Source organism: Nerophis ophidion, linkage group LG01, assembly GCF_033978795.1.
Source record: "Nerophis ophidion isolate RoL-2023_Sa linkage group LG01, RoL_Noph_v1.0, whole genome shotgun sequence".
Lineage (NCBI taxonomy): Eukaryota > Metazoa > Chordata > Actinopteri > Syngnathiformes > Syngnathidae > Nerophis > Nerophis ophidion.
The window spans coordinates 80,633,082-80,653,853 of record NC_084611.1 but is presented as its reverse complement, the minus strand read 5'-3'; the positions used below and the strand labels follow the sequence as shown (position 1 = coordinate 80,653,853).

At 38.4% G+C, this 20,772-nt stretch overlaps 1 protein-coding gene across 10 annotated transcripts in view; it reads right to left on the bottom strand.

Moving 5' to 3' along the window:
• The window catches only part of fat1a (FAT atypical cadherin 1a), a 182,572-nt gene that overhangs the window by 18,681 nt on the left and 143,119 nt on the right, over positions 1-20,772 (bottom strand). For all 10 annotated transcript variants that reach the window (XR_009808447.1, XR_009808445.1, XR_009808446.1 and 7 more), the window contains 8 exons: positions 18,629-18,826; positions 16,225-16,806; positions 14,489-14,711; positions 10,949-11,083; positions 8,404-8,561; positions 3,872-4,340; positions 3,508-3,661; positions 3,323-3,433 (listed from right to left, as the gene is read on the bottom strand). Coding sequence is in view for 7 of the 10 variants with exons in the window: in XM_061912916.1 (XP_061768900.1) it covers positions 3,323-3,433; positions 3,508-3,661; positions 3,872-4,340; positions 8,404-8,561; positions 10,949-11,083; positions 14,489-14,711; positions 16,225-16,806; positions 18,629-18,826 (2,030 nt within the window). In the remaining 3 variants the exon portion in view is untranslated. The remainder of the gene's footprint in view (positions 1-3,322; positions 3,434-3,507; positions 3,662-3,871; positions 4,341-8,403; positions 8,562-10,948; positions 11,084-14,488; positions 14,712-16,224; positions 16,807-18,628; positions 18,827-20,772) is intronic.

Genomic DNA, 20,772 nt, shown 5'->3' with positions numbered 1-20,772 from the left:
GTAACACATGACTATCACACCTGAGTAGCAGCATTTTTAAGTGATTGCAGAGAAAAATGAAATAGTGGCAACCACATTGTATGTACCCACTGCCCTCTTGTGGAGTATAAAGTAATTACATCCGCTCCTACTTCTTAAAAGTCTGCTGACATGTTAGAACAAACGTGGTTTTCACTGGCGGTGACAAACTGAAAGTTGGGGTTAAAAAAAAAATAGATATTTAGATGCATCGTAATTAAGACATGGACAATTATAACATTGATTAGTAAACCTCAATAACGGATTTATTTGTTGTAAATAAAGTAATAAAAGTAAAGTACCACTGATAGTCACGCACACACACACTAGGTCTGGTGAAATTACCCTCTCTATTTGACCCATCCCCTTATTCTACCCCCTGGGAGGTGAGGGGGTCAGTGAGCAGCAGCGGTGGCTGCGCTCGGGAATCATTTTGGTGATTTAACCCCCAATTCCAACCCTTGATGCTGAGTGCCAAGCAGGGAGGTAACGGGTCCCATTTCTTTAGTCTTTGGTATGACTCGGTCGGAGTTTGAACTCACGACCTACCGATCTCAGTGCGGACACTCTAACCCAGGGGTCACCAACCTTTTTAAAACCAAGAGCTTCTTTTTGGGTACTGATTAATGCGAAGGGCTACCAGTTTGATACACACTTAAATAAATTGCCAGAAAAAGCCAATTTTCTCAATTTACCTATAACTCGATGTTATTATTAATAATTAATGATATTTATCTTTGTGGAAACACTGATCATCTTAATGATTTCTCACAATAAATATATATTTTTGATGACATGTTTTAAATAGGTTAAAATCCAATCTGCACTTTGTTAGAATATATAACAAATCGGACCAAGCTATATTTCTAACAAAGACAAATCATTATTTCTTCTAGATTTTCCAGAACAACTATTTTAAAAGAAATTCAAAAGACTTTGAAATAAGATTTAAATTTGATTCTACAGATTTTCTAAATTTGGCAGAATATATATTTTTTAATTTTAATCATAAGTTTGAAGAAATATTTCACAATTATTCTTCGTTGAAAAAACAGAAGCTAGAATGAAGAATTAAATTAAAATGTATTTATTATTTTTTACAGTAAAAAAAATAAATTTACTTGAACATTGATTTAAATTGTCAAGAATGAAGAGGAAATAATTTAAAAGGTAAAAAAGTATGTGTTTAAAAATCCTAAAATCATTTCTAAGGTTGTACATTTTTCTCTAAAATTGTCTTTCTGAAAGTTATAAGAAGCAAATTAAAAAAATAAACAAATTTATTTAAACAAGTGAAGACCAAGTCTTTAAAATATTTTCTTGGATTTTCATATTCTATTTGAGTTTTGTCTCTCTTAGAATTAAAAATGTCGAGCAAAGCGAGATTAGCTTGTTAGTAAATAAATACAATTTAAAAAATAGAGGCAGCTCACTGGTAAGTGCTGCTATTTGAGCTATTTTTAGAACAGGCTAACGGGCGACTCATCTGGTCCTTACGGGCTACCTGGTGCCCGCGGGCACCGTGTTGGTGACCCCTTCTCTAACCACTACGACACTGAGATGCAGGGCGTTTTAAAAATTGGCTGACTGCAGTGAGCCACCTCACTGAGAGATCCACACACATTTCCATTTATTTTGTAAATGTGAGAACTGTTTCTTATTACAAATGCACTGTTTTTGAAAGCCGCAAGGGATAAACGCATATTTAGGGTAACGAAAAGAAATGTAAAACAGCATCAATCTACATCATGGGTGTCAAACTCTGGCCCGCGGGCCAAACTTGGCCCGCCGTGTAATTTCATTTGGCCCTTGAGGCAATTATAAATTAACATTAGAGCTGACCCGCCGGTATTATACAGTGGCGGTGCGGCTGTATCACCGTATTCAATGTAATTTTCATACTTGCCAACTCTCCCGATTTTTCCAGGAGAATCGCAAATTTCAGTGCCCCCCCCCGAAAATCTCCCGGGGCAACCATTCTCCCGAATTTTCACCCGGTCAACAATATTGGGGGCGTGCCTTAAAGGTATTGCTTTTAGCATCCTCTACAACCTGTCGTCACGTCCGCTTTTCCTCCATACAAACAGCGTGCCGGTCCAGTCACGTAACATATGTGGCTTCTACACACACACAAGTGAATGCAAGGCATACTTGGTCAACAGCCATACAGGTCACACTGAGGGTGGCTGTATAAACAACTTTAACACTGTTACACCACACTGTGAACCCACACCAAACAAGAATGAGTGCATGGTTCTCGCCCGGAAAAGGGTGGAGTGCCATCTCCGGGTTGGGGAGCAGACCCTGCCCCAAGTGGAGGAGTTCAAGTACCTAGGAGTCTTGTTCACGAGTGAGGGAAGAGTGGATCGTGAGATCGACAGGCGGATCGTGCGGCGTCTTCAGTAACGCGGACGTTGTACCGATCCGTTGTGGTGAAAAAGGAGCTGAGCCGGAAGGCAAAGCTCTCAATTTACCGGTCGATCTACGTTCCCATCCTCACCTATGGTCATGAGCTTTGGGTCATGACCGAAAGGATAAGATCACGGGTACAAGCAGCCGAAATGAGTTTCCTCCGCCGTGTGGCGGGGCTCTCTCTTAGAGATAGGGTGAGAAGCTCTGCCATCCGGGAGGAACTCAAAGTAAAGCCGCTGCTCCTCCACATCGAGAGGAGCCAGATGAGGTGGTTCGGGCATCTGGTCAGGATGCCACCCGAACGCCTCCCTAGGGAGGTGTTTAGGGCACGTCCAACCGGTAGGAGGCCACGGGGAAGACCCAGGACACGTTGGGAAGACTATGTCTCCCGGCTGGCCTGGGAACGCCTCGGGATCCCCCGGGAAGAGCTAGACGCAGTGGCTGGGGAAAGGGAAGTCTGGGTTTCCCTGCTTAGGCTGTTGCCCCCGCGACCCGACCTCGGATAAGCGGAAGAAGATGGATGGATGGGATTCTGGGAAACCCTTGCAGCACTAACTCTTCCGGGACGCTACAATACACACCCCCGCTACCAACAAAACTCGATTTTGTATGTCACTATAAAGTTATATAAGCCTTGCTTGTTCAATATTCAATGCAAAACTTGTTTGGGTCCCTATTAAAATGTTAAGTTGTTCAACTTTGGCCCGTGGCTTTGTTCAGTTTAGAATTTTGTCCCACTCTGTATTTGAGTTCGACACCCCTGATCTACATGAATTAAAGATGCATCAACAATCGAATCGCAGCTCCTGAATCGTGATCGTATCGTGAGGAGCCCAAAGATTCCCACCTCTAGAACATTTCTTTTCACAATAAGAACTTCAAAGGGACAAACCTGTCTCCTTGGAAACCGGCTTCACATTCGCACACAGGACCATCCAGGCTGTCGATGCACTTGCCGCTGTTTTTGCACGGGTTGTCCGTGCAGTACGGTCCCAGCTGGCACCTGGCGTCCGCACAGAAGACGTGTGACCATTACTTGTCCAGTAACAACAGTCAAAAGCGTGTCACACTCCTTACCTCTGTCCCGAGTACTGTCCTCGGCACTGGCAGTAGAAGTCGTCCCCGCGAGGGACGCATGTCCCCCCGTAGAGGCAAGGGTTGGAGGCGCAGGGGGTGATGGCCACCTCGCAGTGGGCGCCCATGAAGGAGGCGGGACACTTGCAGAAGTAGCCTATGGAGACAAAAGTGGACTCAGCAAGTTTTTGTGCTGACCTCCTTCGGTGGCGCTCGCTTGGTCAGTTTTTTTTCCCCGGGAAAAGCGCGTGGACTCTGGCCAATGCTGCTGCTTACTACGCGCTTTTGTGTCATTACGCTGATGTGCTGATACATTACACTTCATGATTCAGGATTACGAGCCGTTAAACAGGAGGGATCATAGTACCTCCGTTAGGTCTGAGGGTGCACAAGCCCCCGTTGGTGCAGGGGTTGCTGGAGCAGATCTCGGCGGGGGCGAGCGCGCACCCCGGCGCCACGTCCTCGATGTCCTCCATCACGGCGTGGGCCCGGCGCGCCTTAGTGTTGAGGGGCAGCTCCTGGCCGTTGAGGGCCATGGCCTCCATGCAGCCGCGGAAGCCGTTGGCGACGGGCAGAGTGCGTCCGTGGCGGGCGGCGGCGTGCTGGCGGACGTGGCCGCCGAAGTAGACGCTGTTGTCCAGGTTGAGCGTGCGCAGGGCGCCCGGCGCCGTCCCCGAGGCGGCGTGCACGCGGTCCAGCACCAGCTTGGCGTAGTTCCCATCCACTTCCAGAGAGATGGAGTGCCACTCGCCGTCATTCACCTGAGCGCTGTGGACCGACACCAGGCCGGGGCCGCTGCCGCAGTCGAACCTGTACTGCAGGCGACCGTTGACGATCTGGTTCAGACACAGAGAGGAGGACTGTGAAGGACAACTCCTGTGGTTCGTGTTCATTGAAAACATTGTGAAAAAAAAAAATCTCACTCCGGTTTAAAGTCTCGTCACAGAACAAAAACAACTCCTGATCTTTTAGTAGCGGCCGCCAGCAGCTGGGCTCTAATTGAGCTTTGGACTTTATAGACATTCGACAATGTTGATCAGGAAATGAAACATCTTGTCTGGAATCATGCTAGAATGTTCCCGATCTTATTTACTTGATAGGTCTTTTACGGTAAACCTTGGACATTTTTCTTCTACTTAAAAAAAAAAGACAAAAAGTCCTTAGAGCCTGCGGGGTACATCAAAGCTCAATTTTGGGCCCAGATTTATTCTCCCTCTACATCAGCGGTCGCGACGCAACCCACGGCTCTTTGATCACTCTGATGTGGCTCAGCTGCATACTTGCCGCCCCCTCCCATTTTTTTGGGAGGTTTCCGTATTTCAATGCCTCTACCTGAAATCACCCAAGGATAATATTCTCAGATTTCCATCCGGACAACAATGTTGAGGGCGTGCCGTGATGACAATCACATTAACGCTCTCTAGAACATGCCGTCGCGTGCGCCTTCATATCATGATAACTCAGAGCCGGCCGGTGACATGTAGTGTGCAGCTGATGTTACCACGCTCAAGTGACTGCAAGGCATACTTGTTCAACAGCCATACAGGTTACACTGAGGGTTGTGATATAAACAACTTTAACACTCTTACTAATATGCGCCACACTGTAAAAGTGTTAAAGTTGTTTATTCGGCCACCCTCAGTGTGACCTGTATGGCTGTTGAACAAGTATGCGTTGCAGTCACTTAAGTGTGTCTGCAGAAGCCAAATACAATATGTAAATGGGCTGACAAACCTGTTTGTTACGATTGTAGAGGGTGTTAAATGCAATGTCCTCACAGAAAACCCTTAATATTGTCGTTTGGGTGAAATTAAGCAGACATTCGAGAGAACAGTTGTCCTGAAATTTGGGAGTCTCCCTGATATATTGGGATGGTTGGCAATTGTGATGTTGTCAAGCGGCATTCAATTAAAACTTGTGGGCCGCACTAATATTAAATTTTCATATAAAGGTGCGGGCCGTGTGTCTGAGACCCCTGGTTTATACATAGCACAAAGCAAAAAAAAACTTTGTACGCTGTGTTATTTCATTTTAAATTTCAAAAGAGTTTTGTGGCTCCCATTGTTTTTCTTTATTTTGTGAAACGGGTCAAAATGGCTCTTTGAGTGGTAAAGGTTGCCGACCCCTGTTCTACATGCTGCTTAGTTGGGTTAGATTTGAATATGCAGATGATGTACGAATTATTTACAAAACAGACTCACCTGAAGAAGCACTACTTAAATGTCTACAAGATCATTAAAATGACAAAAAAATAAATATATATTTTAATGAGCATGATCTCTTCTATGGCCTGAAGAGTGTGTTCAGCCCATTATTCCAACCATCAGCAAAATATATATTTTATATATGTACCTGTTATGACCTTTGACATGAGTTAGAGCGCTCATGTTTCACTGCAACATCCCCTCATGGTTTCCTTAAATTCAGCATTTATATATATATATATATTTATTTATTTTTTTTTTTTTTTTAATATGTAAAGATTTGTATTATGTGAATGTGAGTGTGAATGTTGTCTGTTTATCTGTGTTGGCCCTGTGATGAGGTGGCAACTTGTCCAGGGTGTAACGCGCCTTCCGCCCGAATGCAGCTGAGATAGGCTCCAGCACTCACCACGACCCCAAAAGGGACAAGCGGTGGAAAATTGGATGGATGGATGGATTTTTTGAAAAAGGCTAAAGACAGACCTTTTTAATCAGGCTTTTTTCTGATCATCTTAAACTCTTAGGGTTTTTATTATTTTATTGTGTTGCTTTCTATCTTAATTATTAATACTATGAATATTTTTCTCCCAATTTTTTATTAACTTATTGATGTAATATTTATCCATCCATTTTCTACCGCTTGTCCCTTTTGGGGTAATGTAACATTTAAAATATTAATATTTTATTTTTACATATATTTTATCACATTTTTTGTACTCTTTTTTTTAGATGGCATTCATTCTGTTTATTCTCCAGTGTGGACGCCTCAAAGGTGACTTTGTTTGTCTTACTGTCAATAGTGCTGAGTGTGTGTGTGTATTTATGTTTTCTTCTCTTCTATTTTTTGTACAGCAGTTTGTGTTTGCCACTTGCCTGTGCATGAAAAGTGCTATATAAATACAGTTTGATTTGATTCGAACGACCAAGCCAGTGCTTCTCGATTACTTTCTGTTACGCCCCCCAACAGAATGAGGAAAACATTTTGCGCCCCCCCCCCCCCCCCCCCCAAAAAAAAACTCTCTGCGGAGACTATAAATCAGGGGTGTCCAAACTTTTTCCACTGAGGGCCGCACACTGAATAATCAAAGCAAACGGAAGCCATTTATTTTAAAAACCAATACAATATATGTATAAAAAATATACATTTAGGCCTCCAAAAAGGTTTTGGTAAAAATAAAATGTTAAAAATGTGTCATTATACAGTATTATTATTTTTATTATTATTATTCAAGTTTTAAATCTCTAGGTCATCATACGTCTATCCGTCAATATGACGTTTTTAAAGATTTGAGTTGTATGCTCTTTTTGTCAAAGAAAACCATGTTTTTTTATTTTAAAAAAAACACAAAATATGCAATATTTTCACCCAATAAAATTTTTAAGTAGAATGTTTGAGATTGTATTATAATTGGAGCCGGAAAAAGGTCAACAACTCATAACACTATTGATTTTAATTCACTATTATTTTTTGTGCAATGACACTTGAAAACAAAACACACTGATCCAAAAGGGTCCAACTCATTAAAGTTTTAAAAAATAAATTATATATATATTTTTTACTGTTTACTTTTAACACAATGGTCTCGAGATCAACTTCAGATCTATCAGTCAATTATAAGTTTTTTTTTTGTTTATGGTCTTTGTTTGTTCGTTTTAGGTCATTTAAAAAAATAAAAAAAAAAAGCTCTGTTTTTTATATGGCAAACACAAAATATCCAACCTTTACCCCAAAAAATATCTCAAAGTGGAATATTTAATGTGACGTAATTGGAGCCTTGAATTGGTCAATAATTCATAATTGATTTTGATTCACTATTTTTGTTTTTTAAAGAAATAAACAGCCTGCATTGCAGCTTTGTGTTATTAGAGTAAACATTGCAACATGCTCTTGTTACATTTCACCTGTTTTCTCTTTTATACCACTTTTATGGTTTTAATTTTTTTTCCATAGTATTTTTAAAATGTGCCGTGGGGCCGTTAAAAAATGACCTGCCGGCCGCAAATGGCCCCCGGGTCGCACTATGGACACCCCTGCTATAAATAGTATGATTTGTCTATAAAATTGTTATTCTGCGTATCCTTAACATTAAATGAAACAGGAAAATAAATCAATATAGATCCACTTACAATAAAGAATAGCTTTATTAACATCGTTTTTAAGTCTGTTGAAGAAAATATTTTAACTGCATCAATTTGCTTTAAATGAAATAAAACAATTAAAAATCTTACTTTAACTATAAACATTTTTGGATCTACTAGAACCATTTTATACTGAAAAATACATTTTGATAAATAATAGTAAATTCTAATTGATCAGCATCATTAAGTCAAGAGCACAATATACAAATATTTAACCGACAAAACAATTAGTGCTGATTTTTCTTACATTAAAATGAGGAAATTAGCATTAATGGCTAAAATGAGCACTTTTTGTCTGACCTTACACAGTATTTTGAAGTGGGGTTTGAAGCGTGGTCACCTGGGTCACACACAGTGTAACCTCCATGGGCGCCAGTCTCACTCTTAGACTCCCAGAGGAACGTGTGGAAACATGTTCTCTCTTTCCTTCCCAGCCTGAAAATAACTCATGACTGATTTTATTTTCAGCTCACCGTGTGAACAGACTTTGTGGATTATTATTTCGACATGAAACATTTCCATGTCATCCATCAACCCGAAAGGAGCGAAAACTCACCTCCAGGATGCTGTAGTCGGTGCCCTTGGCGACCATGATGGTGGCGTGACTGGAGAAGGTGCGCAGCCTCAGGGACAGCTTCATCAGCTCCTTGTTGTCGTTCTCCATCAGGTGGTACTTCACGTAGCCGCTGCCGCTGAACGTCAACGAGTGGCCGTCTGACGGCAGGGACAAAGCAAGGAGCGCGATCAGAGGCGGCACGGATCGGTATTTAAACACAATCACCCACAAATACATACATCTACAGTGGGGTAAAAAATTATTTAGTCAGCCACCGATTGTGCAAGTTATCCCACTTAAAATGATGAAAGAGGTCTGTAATTTTCATCATAGGTACACTTCAACTGTGAGAGACAGAATGTGAAAAAAAATCCAGGAATTCACGTTGTAGGAATTTAAAATAATTTGTTTGTAAATTATGGTGGGAAATAAGTATTTGGTCAACCATTCAAAGCTCTCACTGATGGAAGGAGTTTTTGGCTCAAAATCTCACGATACATGGCCCCATTCATTCTTTCCTTAACACGGATCAATCGTCCTGTCCACTTAGCAGAAAAACAGCCCCTAAACATGATGTTTCCACCCCCATGCTTCACAGTAGGTATGGTGTTCTTGGGATGCAACTGAGTATTCTTCTTCCTCCAAACACAACAAGTTGAGTTTATACCAAAAAGTTATATTTTGGTTTCATCTGACCACATGACATTCTCCCAATCCTCTGCTGTATCATCCATGTATCCATTTTGGTATAAACTCAACTCGTCGTGTTTGGAGGAAGAAGAATACTGAATAGTCCCTCGACACGTGCTATGGAAATGTGCGGTTTCACTTCATTTAAGATTTTTTGTGATTTTTAGAAGCATATTCTACGTATTTTAGTCCAAATTGAGAATTTTTAAGCTGACAAATGAATAAATGATCTAAAAAATAACAATACTTAGACCTAGACAAACTTTATTGATCCATAAGGGAAATTGTTCCACACAGTACCTCCGTTACAAGGAATGGAAAGGATAAGGATGGAAAAGATAATGCAGGTATAAAGGAGACTAAAAATGTTCCATAGTAGCAATATAAAACATAACATATATGTAATATTTACATAATATATATATACAGTATATCATATTAACTAAAAGACTATATTATATTTTCATATAATATAAACAATAACTAATCCCAATCGTCTCGAAGGCTCTGATATTGTTCAAAACACCATTTAGAAGGTCATATATATGTTTTTCATGCTCTAGCTATAAAAATATTTGACTAATATTAATTATTACGACTTTGCGGAAATTTAATGTACCAATTAATTAATTAACAACGAAAAACAAAACATTACTGTACACAGAAGTTAGAGGGTTTTGTCTTTTTAACAGACAAATTATTTGTGTTTTTTTGGATAAAACCGTGGTAGTGTCAACCTACATCAAAGCTATGCTAGTTTTTTTTTTATGTTTTAGGGCAGGGGTCGGGAACCTTTTTGGCTGAGAGAGCCATGAAAGGCAAATATTTCACAATGTATTTCCGTAAGAGCCATATAACATTTTTCAACACTGAATACAACTAAATTTGTGCATTTTTAAGTATGACCAACATTTGTAGAGTATATAATACGTCTCTTATTCTTTTTAACAACATTGTTATAATAAAAGTTAACCAATAATACATATAATACTTCTTACCATTAATGCGACATGTTGAACAGGTGCGGTAGAAAACGGATGGTTGGATTAAAATGCATGAGAATGTTTTATAATTTGAACGTTATTTTTGAAACTGTGATTACCTTCGGAATTATTCATTACTTATCGTGTTAAGCAATGTCAGCTAAGATTTATCTGAGAGCCATATGCAGTCATCTGGCTCTAGAGCCGTAGGTTCCCTACCCCTGGTTTAAGCATTAGACACCTTTTTACCTGCATGCTGCCTCCCGCTATTTCCCACATCTACAAAGCAATTAGCTACCTACTGCCACCTACCGATATGGAAGAGTATTACACGGTTACTCTGCATAGCTCGGTTGGTAGAGTGGCCGTGCTAGCAACCTGAGGGTTCCAGGTTCGATTCCCGCTTCCGCCATCCTAGTCACTGCCGTTGTGTCCTTGGGCAAGACACTTTACACACCTGCCCCCAGTGCCACCCACACTGGTTTAATTTGTAACTTAGATATTCGGTGTCACTTTGTAAAGCGCTTTGAGTCACTAGAGAAAAACACTATATAAATATAATTATCTGAGAGCCATATGTAGTCATCAAAAGAGCCACATCTGGCTCTAGAGCCATATGTTCCCTACCCCTGTTTTAGGGTAAAGTAACTTAAACAGCTAATGACGTTTATCTATAGTAAAATATGTAAAAAAAAAATAAAAAAAAATAAAAATCCAAGTTGCGCTGCAATTTAAACCTGAAAATGATTCATTCAGTTTCTGTCATTTCCAATGAGAAATCTCAGCAATTTGGACATTATTGTTCAATGGACAGTAAAGTGAAGAAGATCGATAAGGGGAAAGGACGGAAGTAATGAAGGAAGTCTTCTTACCAGAACATTTGGTCTTTTTGCCTTCAGGACACACACAAGTGTGGACAGTGTCCGTGTGAGGGTCCGCTATACAGTCCATACTCTCTGGACAGGGGTTGTTGTCACACACGTTGTTCAGCACGGGACATCTGCCACCTATCGGTAGTCAGGAACGGACATTTTGATACAGCATTAGAGATTAGTTGTCAAAACTGGAGGATGTTATAAAACGTTTGGACATAATCATTTTACATTAACTAACAAAAGCACAGTTTTTGCGTTAGGTCTTTGACCCGTTTGCTAATTTGATAGCTACTTCTTGGTTCCTATACATGTTTGATTTATTCAAATAAAAAATGACATAAATACGCTTGCTGAGTGTGCTGTTTTTGATTTAATCTGACAAAGTAAGACAAATTGAGACACGCCTTGTTTGTTGGCATGCATGCTAGTTAGCTAGATACTTGCTGGTTCGCAGACAATGTCGAAAGACATTTTTCATTTATTCAAACAAAAACCGACGGAAATATACCTCCAGATCGGACTGTTTGGGATTTACTCCAACAACATTTTCGTGCTGTTTGTTTGTCTGACTGTATGCTAGTTAGCAGGCTACTTCCTGGTTAATGGAAGATGCCGAAAATCGACAGGAGCGTAACATTTTTAGTTCACTATAACAAAAGTAAAAAATGTAGACCTCTGTACAGTTCTATTTTTGATTTAGTTAGACAAAAATGAAAACGATTGCAAAGCGCTTTGTTTGTCGACCTGTATGCTAGTTAGCTAGCTATTTCCTGGATCACAGACAATGTCATAAAACATTTTTGATCCATTCAAACAAAAAGTGACGGAAATATACCTCCAGATCGGACTGTTTGTGATTTACTCAAACAACATTTTAAAAACTGCTTCGTGCTGTTTGTTTGTCGGACTGTATGCTAGTTAGCAGGATACTTCCTGGTTAATGGAGGATGCCGAAAATCGACATGAGCGTAACCTTTTTAGTTCACAATAACGCAAGTCAAAAAAGTTGACTTCTGAGAGTATTATTTTCAATTTAGTTTGCCAAATATTAAAACATTTGCAAAGCGCTTTGTTTGTGTTTGTTTGTTGGTCCTTATGCTAGTTAGCAGGCTACTTCCTGGTTAATGGAGGATGCCAAAAAAATCGACATGAGCGTAAGATTTTTAGTTCACAATAACGAAAGTCAAAAAAGTAGACCTCTGTACAGTATTATTTTTAATTTAGTTTTTACAAAAATGAAAACAACTGCAAAGCGCTTTGTTTGTGTTTGTTTGTTGGCCTGTATGCTAGTTAGCAGGCTACTTCCTGGTTAATGGAAGATGCCAAAAATCGACAGGAGCATAACATTTTTAGTTCACAATAACAAGTCAAAAAAGTAGACCTCTGTACAGTACTATTTTCAATTTAGTTTGACAAAAATGACAACAATTGCAAAGCGTTTTTTTTGTTGGCCTGTATGCTAGTTAACTAACTATTTCCTGGTTCAGAGACAATGTGTTAAGACATTTTTGATTCATTCAAAAACTTTTTTTTTTTTAAATATGCCTCCCAATTGGACTTTTTATGGTTTTACTCGAACAAAAGTGATAAAAATTGCAAAAGGCTTTGTTTGTCGACTTGTATGTTAGTTAGCTAGCTATTTCCTGGATCACAGACAATGTCGTAAGACATTTTTGATCTATTCAAACAAAAAGTGATGGAAATATACCTCCGGATCATAATGTTTGTGATGTACTCTTAAAAAAAAGTAAAATAAATTGTTTATGGGTCCGTATGCTAATTAGCAGGCTACTACCTGGTTTGTGGAGTATACAGGAAATTGTCATGACCGTACTATTTGTAGTTAACTATTACAAAAATGAAAAAAAGAGACCTCTTGAAAGTACCGTTTTTAATGTACCATATTTTTAGGTGTATAAGTCGCTTCGGAGTATAAGTCGCACCTGCCGAAAATGCACAATAAAGGAGAAAAAACAACAACATATATAAGTCGCACTGCAGTAGAAGTCGCATTTTTGGGGGGAAATTTATTTGATAAAACCCAACACCAAGAATAGACCTTTGAAAGGCAATTTAAAATAAATAAAGAATAGTGAACCACAGGCTGAATAAGTGTACGTTATATGACGCATAAACAACCAACGGAAAAGGTGCCTGGTATGTTAACGTAACATATTATGGTAAGAGTCATTCAAATAACTATAACATATAGAACATGCTATACGTTTACCAAACAATCTGTCACCCCTAATCGATAAATCCCATGAAATCTTATACGTCTAGTCTCTTACGTGAATGAGCTAAATATTATTATTTGATATTTTACGGTAACGTGTTAATAATTTCACACATAAGTTGCTCCTGAGAATAAGTCGCACCCCTGGCCAAACTATGAAAAAAAAACTGCGACTTATAGTCCGAAAAATACGGTAGTCGAAAAAATGTGACAAAAATTATACACTTTCTTTCTTTGTTTTTCGGCCTGTATGCTAGTTAGCTAGTAAATTTTTATGGTTTACGAACAATGTAATAAGACATTTTTGATATACAAAACAAAAAAGGCCAAAAATATACCTCTAGATGGTTCGGTTTCTGATTTTCTCTAACAAAAGTCAAAGAAAAAATAGCTAAGTGCTGTGTTTCTTTGTGTTTGTTCGTGGGTCTGTATGCTAGCTAGCTAGCAACTTCCTGGTTCACAGTCAATGTAGTAAGACATGAATATACAGTACTTCCAGATTGTACGTTTGTAATTTACCCTAACAAAAGTTTCAAAAAATTGCTAAGTGATGTTAGTTTGTCGACTTGTATGCTACTTAGGAGGCTACTTTCCTGGTTTATGAGGGATGCCGGAAAATGCCATATCATAACATTTTAAGTTGAAAAAAAATTGAAAAAAATATACTATTGGAGAGTATCATTTTGGATTTAGTCCTATAAAAGTAACAACCGGCATAGTGCTGTTTGTTTGTCAGACCATATGTTAGTTAGCAAGCTACTTTATTTTTTGTATATGTCTTTCAAATCACCTGACATGTATACTGTGTATATGTACATAATGTATCAATTTTTTAACATATTTTTTTTTATACACATGTCACATGTTATATATCTTTTATTATTGAATGTATCAAATGTGATGAAAAGTTAACGGACCACACTGGAAACAAGCTTTTTGGCTTTTTGTGCCATCCATTTGCCTTTTCAAAGCATTACACGGATTCAATTGTTTAAGATGTCAATAAACTTTTCAATCAATCAATCAAAAATGTCCTGGTTCATTGAGGTGAGATATCTGTACTATACTAATTTGCATTCATGCTCACAAAAGGGACAAAAAGTGTTGTGAATGTGACGTGACAACACTAAAAAAAATGTTTTGCATTTTTATCTGGATCTGTACAATATGTACAAAATGGAAGATGGTATTTCATATTTGTGTGTGTGTATGTGTGTGTGTGTGTGTGTGTGTGTGTGTGTGTGTGTGTGTGTGTGTGTGTGAGTGTGTGTGAGTGTGTGTGTGATGTTGCAGCAAGTGACCTTCACACTGGCAGGTGGCATTCCTGTGGTGACGCGGCGTGACGAAACTGAGGCGAGCTGTGCTGTAAGTGGACATGGACGTCTTTTCTAGGGAGACCACCTCGTCGCAGAAGCGCAGCGGGCAGTCCAGGCCCGCGCACAACTTCTGGATCACTCGCACGATGCGGACCCCCGTCATCTCCTCGATGACGGCCGCCGAGGAGTTCAACTTACGGTAGACCACCTGACAGAAGATGGACAGAGACGACAAAACTTTTTAGGGACATTTTTGCGACATGTCTATTTCATCCTGCGTATTATTTCGAATTTATGACATGTTTTCAAATTATTTATAGAATACATTTAATTTCAATATAACATTAAAAATATTTTGGGAAAACATGTTTAATTTTTGCACAAAAATAAAAGTGTACTTCATTAAAGAAAAAACAAAAACAAAATATTATCCATTTTCAAATGAGAACATTTCGATGTTTACTGTGAACTAATAAGCAAATTATAAGGTCATTTAGTATAATAAACAAATATTATTGTAGCTGAATAAGCGGTAGAAAATGGATGGATGGACTATTGCTATAAGCAATACAAATAATTAAATATAATACATATATATTACATATATGTTATATTTTATATTGTTACTACTGTACATTTTAGTCTACTTTATACCTGCATTATCCTTTCCATCCTTACACTTTCCATCCTTTGTAACTGAACTACTGTTTGTACCAATTTCCCTTGTGGATAATTAAAGTTTATTCGAAGTCAAAGTCTAAGTCTAAATACTTTATATAGCTATTTTAGATAATAACAATAATAAAATCAATAATAACACTAATACTAATAAATAGTAGCAGCAACAATTAATACTAATATTTTTTTTATTTAAAAATATATATTTTGTTGCCAATTTCTAAAAAGCATAACAAACATGTTAGGTATTTGTCATATATTATTTGTCCTTTACAACAAAATACAAATGTATTATTTTTTTTTAAAACCAAGATTTTCTTTTTACTCCCACTTTTAAACTGCAAAAAAAAAATGTTTTAATTTTTAAAAAATCTTTACAAATGCATTATGTATTATTTTGTCCTCTACAAAAAAACAAATGTATTTATTTTTTTAAGCCAAGACGTTCCCTATCGGACATACAAAAAAATTGTGTTTCCATTTTTCAAAAAGCATAGAATATGTGTATTGTTGTATTAATTGTCCTGTACAAAGACAAAAAAAAACTACAAATTTATTCCTTACTTTTTTAATCCAAGATTATTCCTTTACTCCCACTTTTGAACTACAAAAAAATAACAATCCTTCCAAAAACCGGCTCCGTTTATGCCTCATTAATATAATATAATTAAATTTATCGGTATATATCCCATACTGTACATATATTATGTAAATAATACATATATATACATTATATTTTGCTTTTAGTCTATTTTATACCTGCATTGTCCTTTCTATCATTTGTAACTGAGCTACCGTGTGGAACAATTTCCATTGTGGATCATTAAAGTTTGTCTAAGTCTAAGTCTAAGTCTAATTGCTTAAAACAACAAATTAACTTGTTGAGAAATGCAAGGCTGCAGACAACCACAAAGTATCCCAGTGGACAGCTGAAAATTAAATAAATCAGTGAAAGTTGGTGTACTGCTGTTTCATCAACAAACGTCCTCCATGTGTAAAATAAAAACGATGATGTTGAAGACTTAGAGATAAATTCCGCTCACTTCCTGAGACTGGTAAGGACTTCCTGATCTTTCCAGAGCCAGCAGGACGTCCAGGTCTCCTTGCTCGGACGGTTGAAGGCTCACAAGCTGGACTTCGTTCCTCCTCACGCCTGCGATGTTCCTCAGCGCTCTCTGGAAGTTGCGCCAGTAGTCGCCGATGAACTCCTCCGGCGCGATGCTGGCGAAGCGCACGGCGATGGAGTTGTCCAGCGCTTGGCGGGTGGCCTGGCGGACGTGCACGTTGACGTCGGCGGCGACGGTGAAGCGGCCGTCGGTCACCGTCACGTTGAGCGGGTAGTGGCCCACGTCCAGGGCCCGCGCAGCGATGACTTTGCCGTCGGAGGCCGAGACGGAGAAGAGCGCCTCGTCGGATGACGCGGGAGCCAGGCTGTAGGTCAGAGTGTCGTAGACGTCCTGGTCGGTGGCGTGGATCTTACCCAGGACGCCGCCTGCGTACTCGTCCCCGGCGGTGGAGACGAAGACATCCAGGGGCAGAATGGCGGGAGGGTAGATGCTCTCCTCGATGACGCGCACGCTGATAAAAGCGGTGGAAAAGAGTGGAGGTTTGCCGCTGTCTGCCACCTGTAAAAAAAACAAAACAGGGAGAAACATTCAGTCCGAACTAACACATTTGCCCACAAGAGGGCACTGCTGCTATTCAACTAGCACAGCAGAGAGTGGAGACTAATACACATGAAGCTCACACAGATGGTCAACAGCTCAGTTGGGAGGAAAAAAAGCTGACTCAATCTGTGTCCAACAAGGAGACATCACACCTACTGTACGTCCCATGTCCAAGCTGTCCACTCATTCCCTCCTCACGTGATCACACCCACTCTTTAGATGACCTTTACACTCCCCATTCAACTTGTTCAGTTTTTGATTTGACAATCAGACAGGAAGAAGTCATTTGAAAATGGGACGTTTTGCATCATCAAACAATATTCAAACACTACAAAAGAACAGTTTTAAAAGTTGAACGCTTGGTAATTATGTTGCCACAACAAAAACAATGGAATATTAAGAGTAAAAATGTCAGTTTTTGAGAAATAGCACATGGTCTTCATTTTTCCCTATGTTATGTTATTTTTCTGCAAAAAAAAAAAAAAAAACTACTCTTACAATAATCTTTTGTTTTCTTTTTTCAATTGCAGAATTACTTAATCATATCCAAAAATATGACGAGAGCACGGTTAGTTTTTCTAAAATCATTATTTGTGCCGTATTGTTTTTAATACAATGTTATTCTTTTACTGTTACATATTTAATATTTTGATTAAAATTATAACTATATTGTTTCACAATTAAGACTTTATTCTATGAACGATATAGATATATTGATACGTTTTACTTCTATAAAACCATCTATTTCTACAAATAAACTACTCTCATACTCTTTCGGTTTTTTTTAAACATAAAATTATCAATTATACCCAAAAATGTGATAATAATGCTATATTACTTTTTCAGAAAAAAAATATTACCTTATTTTTTCAAGATAATATTTTTGAGTACAACTTTAGTGATATACTATTACATTTTTATTTTCATATTTTTATTCACACAGGTCTTTTTGTTACTCAAAAAAAATCATGTGAAACTATGATTTTATATTTTTTTACTTTAATATGATAAGATTATGACTTTTTGCCAAAAACAACATAACATATTTACGATTGTTTTTATTTATTTAATAGACAGCATGCACTTTACATTATTCCTAGAAAAAAGTACAGTATGTGGGTTCCTGATTTAGCATTCAGCTAATTTACATCTGTAGTTCTTACAATTATAACAAATGCAAATTATTACAAATTATAATTAACAATAATACTCGGAAATTAGGGCTTCACGGTGGCAGAGGGGTTAGTGCGTCTGCCTCACAATACGAAGTTCCTGCAGTCCTGGGTTCAAATCCATGTTCGGGATCTTCCTGTGTGGAGTTTGCATGTTCTCCCCGTGAATGCGTGGGTTCCCTCCAGGTACTCCGGCTTCCTCCCACTTCCAAAGACATGCACCTGGGGATAGGTTGATTGGCAAAACTAAATTGGCCCTAGTGTGCGAATGTGAGTGTGAATGTTGTCTGTGTTGGCCCTGCGATGATGTGGCGACTTGTCCAGGGTGTACCCCGCCTTCCGCCCGATTGTAGCTGAGATAGGCGCCAGCGCCCCCCCGCGACCCCGAAAGGGAATAAGCGGTAGAAAATGGATGGATGGATACTCGGAAATTATATTTTCTGTCCCCCACCTCAAATTGTATTATCACCATGAGCATATTCATCGTTGGCACACTTGAAAAAGCTAAAGTGAGCGACGTATAAAAGTGAAGCGATGATATATTAAGACTGACAGAAGAAGGAGACAAACAGATAGGACACTTCAGAACACCAAGAAGGTGGACTCACCTGTGCTCTCAGCAGGTAGTGTTCTTTCACTTTCCTATTCAGCGCCCCCACAGACAGCAGAGCCCCCTGCTGGTTGATGCGGAAGGCCTCGCCTGTGTTGCCGTCGGCGATGGAGAAAGTGAACGGCGGCCCGTTGTGGGACGCGTCGCGGTCGGAGATTAGGAGCTGGAGGACGCTGGTGTCTTTGGCTTGGTTCTCCTATGTGAAAAGTAAATGGTAACGATTAACAGTGAGGATGCGTTTGAGAAAGTTTTCGACACACTGTCACTACTTATGAAGTTCCGAAAAAAAAATATACTAAATTTTAAATTACAAGTTTGGGACAAATCCAAGTAAGACCAACTTAAATGTCTGACAAAACAATGACCAAACCCACAGAGAGAGAGGTGTGATGATAACCACAGAAGCAGAAATGTAACTTTTAATGTAACTAATTTTACATAGTCACTGTTGTTTTATTTCAAGCACTACCTATAAAAAAACCACTAGGTGGACGACACAACTTCAAAGGTTGAGTAGTTACCTGATTACATTTTTTATATTATTAGTTTTAGGCAACTTAGTGCTAGAATATATCAATACACATCAATGAAAATTATGGGGGAAAAAAATCATTATACAGGGGGAAAAAAAACTAATTATTTGGGGGGAAAAAATAAAAATCCTAAAAAATAAATTGACGCTTAGAACTTTTTGTTAAAGTTATTGTTGTGAGAAATAACCCGAGAAAATACAACATTATTGCTTTAAGTGAATTTTATTTTCTCAAAAAACACAAATTTAATCTCAAATAACTTGTTTTATTTGGGGAAAAACCATTAATACAGCAATTTTTGGATGATTACCCCCTTTTTCAGGAAACACCAGATTATTGCTATATGATTAGGACTACAATTTTCCTTGGAAGAAAAAAAAAGTAAGATTGATGCAATATCCTGATTTTCATAGTATTTTTCTTTAAAAACAATGACCTAATTGCCAGATAGTACCTACTACTACTACTACGAATAAGAATATGAAGGAGAAGAACATGAGGAAGAAGAACAATAACAAGATGAGGAAGAAGAAGCAGAGGAAGAAGAACAATAACAAGATGAGGAAGAAGAACAACAGGAGGAAGAATAACAAGAAGAGGGGGAAGAAGAATAAAAAGAAGAATAAAAAGAGGAAGAATAAAAAGACAACGGAGAAGAAAAACAAGGAGAAAACCAAGTAGAAGAAGAAGAACAAGAACAAAAAGAAGAGCAAGAAGGAGAAGAACAAGAACAAGAACAAGAAGAACAACAACAGAAATAAGAACAAGAAGAAGTTGAAGAAGAACAAGAACAAGAACTAAAATAAGAAGAACAAGAACCAGAAGAACAAGAACAAGGTGAAGAAGAATAAGAACAAGAACAAGAAAAAGAAGAAGAACAAGAAGAAAAAACAAGAAGAAGAAGAAGAAAAACAAGAAGAAGAAGAAGAAGAAGAAGAAAAAGAACAAGAACAAGATGAAGAAGAATAAAAAGAACAAGAACAAGAAAAAGAAGAAAAACAAAGAGAGGAAGAAGAACAAGAACAAGAAGAAGAACAAAAAGAACATGAACAACAACAATAAGAAAAAGAAAAAGAAGAACAAAAACAAGAACAAGATAAAGAAGAAGAAGGAGAAGAAGAAGAAGAAGAAGAAGAAGAAGAAGAAGAAGAAGAAGAAGAAGAAGAAGAAGAAGAAGAAAAAGAAGAAGAGAATAATTGTATTGGAATAAGTACCACCTTTTTTATGAAGAAACATTGAAATTGCTGTTACGATTACAACCTTTTCAAAGTTGTAGTTTACTTCTATTTTACACTTTATGACAGCTCAAAAAAAAAAGTTCAAGGTTTGATGGTGGCCACAGTTTGACCCAGGAACAGATTATTGTGTTTCCATGATTTCCACTGGGAGAAATAGTTTGGCTGATTAGTTTTTGTGAGTAAGATGGCTGCCGTGTTGCCTTGATTGTCATCCATTGACTTGTTCTACTTAACATTCACGCTTTGTCTTCCTCTTACCTCTCCCCTACTTCCTCCCCTTTCCTTCCTTACCCCAAAGTTCCCACTCCTTTTCTCGTTGACATTCCACTCACACGTTCTCCCGTTAATCCATCCTTGCGATAATACCACTC